The 2,706-nt window shown below is 35.0% G+C and overlaps 1 protein-coding gene across 1 annotated transcript in view; it reads left to right on the top strand.

Annotated features, from left to right (window-relative positions):
* Window positions 1–2,706, top strand: part of COL25A1 (collagen type XXV alpha 1 chain) — a 305,105-nt gene that overhangs the window by 243,828 nt on the left and 58,571 nt on the right. The window contains exon 16 of the mRNA XM_017736775.1: window positions 1,071–1,115. Coding sequence (XP_017592264.1) covers window positions 1,071–1,115 — 45 coding nt within the window. The remainder of the gene's footprint in view (window positions 1–1,070; window positions 1,116–2,706) is intronic.

The raw sequence follows: 2,706 nt of genomic DNA, 5'->3' as shown, positions 1-2,706 counted from the left end.
ATTCCTGTTACTCTTCTGTGTTTCATCTATGTTTCCTTAATTGAAGTGGTGCTAGATTGTTAGCTAGTTCCCATTGTATCAGTGACTGTGATGTATAAATTGCTCTCTAAGTCCTCTCTGAATGGAATTTCACATTAAAGTTTTCAGAACAATATGACAGATACTGAATAATGTTATTTGAATAGTACTACTGGTTATCTGACCAAGACCAGGACTATTTTTTTAGTCTACTTAGGCTCTATTTTTATCAATATTTTTGGCATTTTAAATACTTCTTGCACTTTATGTGAACCTCAAGTCCCACAGAAATTTTTAGCCTATATTCTTAACATATAACAAAGACTATTTGGTGTAGTCTGGACTTCTTATGTAGTTACATGACTATGGGTGGAAATTAGGTCTTTTTATAGATAAATATTGTGAAATTTTTATTTAAAAATTTTGGACACTTTTTGAGTAGAAAATACCTACTCAGCCATGAAAAGGTGTTATCCAAACCTCACTTTTTAAACAATAAAGAGTGCATAGAATTTGTGTAGAGAGAAAGTCATTTGGTAGCTTCTTGGAGGAGTGACATTTAGTGAATTTTTTTTAGTTTGTGAATCATTCATGGAGGACTTCAGACTCAGAGAGTAGATGCTATAAATGACTTGAGAATCCTAATAAAAAGTACTGGAATTGTGTAACTGTCATCTGAGTTTTATTAGATGCATCTAGGTGAATGTTTCTGCATTGGGAAGAAAAATGTAGTGGTAATTTAAAGTGTTGAATCATCATGAAATCATTAAATCGTTCCTTCCTTGCTGAGCTGCAGTGAACTGGGAAAGTTGGTAGATTATACCAACAGGTGTTTTGATGCTTTGTGGTGGGGCTTTTTTTCAGATCTGTGAAAGGGGTCGCAGTTATAGTGAAATCTGTATAAGACATCGCCACTTCCTGACCATGTCACAGAGAGATTGACTATCTGAATAACAAAATCAACTTGCTAATCATGTTGGAATGCTGACTCTTCTCTGCATACTGTGTGCTTACATAAAATCATTAAAATATAACATGTGTTTTAATTATAGGGGGATGCTGGCGAGAATGGACTGAAGGGTGACACAGGAGAAAAGGTACACTGCTTCTTAGTTGAGAAGAAAATGTGTGCCTTAGGTGTGTTTATAGTATAACCAACTAATGAAAATAAGAATTTGTTCAAAAGAAAAATGCATTTTGAGCTGGGGGTTTTTTAAAGGTGCGTGATTTAGTTGAGTTCATTTTTATGAGCAGCAGAAAAATTTTCACTATTCTGTGCAACTAAGCATAAGATTTCTGACTTCATACAGCAGAAACTCTAGTACAGAATACATCGTCGTGTTTCTAGCTAGCACTCCTCTTTGTTGAAATTTTCATCATACAAAGCTTTGGCCACAACCCACCAGTTGGAACTGCTCTGTTGAATTATAGCCACGTTTTCTGATACACCCTTTAACTTTTCCCCTTCTGTGTTTCCATCAAAGAGAGGGACCAAACCAATATGGGACAAAAATTATGGTACCATGATAGGCAATTTCCCTCCAAAATTGGCAGCTGGAAAATCAAGAGTTGACGATAACCACACTTCCAATCTTCATTTTACATGACATCAACAATAACCTCACTTTATACCTTCTTAGTTCATTGTTGCAAGGTACCAAGATATTGCAGAAATCACCAAAAAATAGCTTCTGTCAAAATTTTTATTTTCTTGAGTTTTCTTTTATGTGACACTCACGCTCAGAAAATTGAACTAGAGTTTTCAATGTGGTTTCCTTACACAAGTCAGTCTTTAGCAATCAGGGTAAAGGCTGTGTTGCACATGAGAAAGGGTCAGACATACTGATCTCTTCTGCCATCACTTTTGAACTCATATATTTCTAAAAAACATTTATTTTAGTGATTACACTTGGGCAGAAGCATAAGCATTTTTTCTTGTACCCCTGCATGTGTAATGCTTACCCAACTTACATCATTTCTGTGCAAGGAGAAATTTATGATGGATTTATCAAGCTGGTAAGGAATGCATGCAAATCCCTCAGGATCTGTCATTTGGGTGCATTTAATCTGTACTTTGAAGAGCACAAATATTTTAAGGCATATTCTAAAATCAGCAATTAAAAATAGACATTAGTTTTAAGAATAGTCAAGTTACTTGATTCTTGGAGTTAATTTAAATAATACTTTATCTGCAGTCATGCTTATTAACTCAGATGAAAGTCTTCAGAACCTTATTTACTTACTTACACAATGTATGCTGGTAACATAATCTTGACCACCTCTTATGTGATTTAAGAATATAATCTGCTACAAGTATGAGATTTTTGTTCAGATAGTTCTACAACAAGTAAATGGTAAGTTTTTAATCTCTCTGGGTGGCCTAGTGCAACTTCACCTGTTGCTTTTCTACTTCATTAGCTGTGAATGCTGAGCTTGCATCCACTAGAATGCCAATATTGCCCATATCAGTATGCACATCCCCCTGTTTGGGATCTTTTTTAAGGAAATAAAAAAGTTCTCTCCTTCTTTCAGTGGGAGATCCTTTCTGGCCAAATATAAAGTTTTAAATACTGCTGTGTGAACTTCCAACAGTTAGGCAGTCAAGTTGGAATCAACTTGGAAGTATAGTTTGTTAGGAGACTTCATATATATATTGCTGTATCTGAAGAAATTTCAAGACACCTGCTG

Source organism: Corvus brachyrhynchos, unplaced genomic scaffold (assembly GCF_000691975.1).
Source record: "Corvus brachyrhynchos isolate BGI_N302 unplaced genomic scaffold, ASM69197v1 scaffold175, whole genome shotgun sequence".
Lineage (NCBI taxonomy): Eukaryota > Metazoa > Chordata > Aves > Passeriformes > Corvidae > Corvus > Corvus brachyrhynchos.
This window is presented reverse-complemented; position numbering and strand designations above follow the sequence as displayed.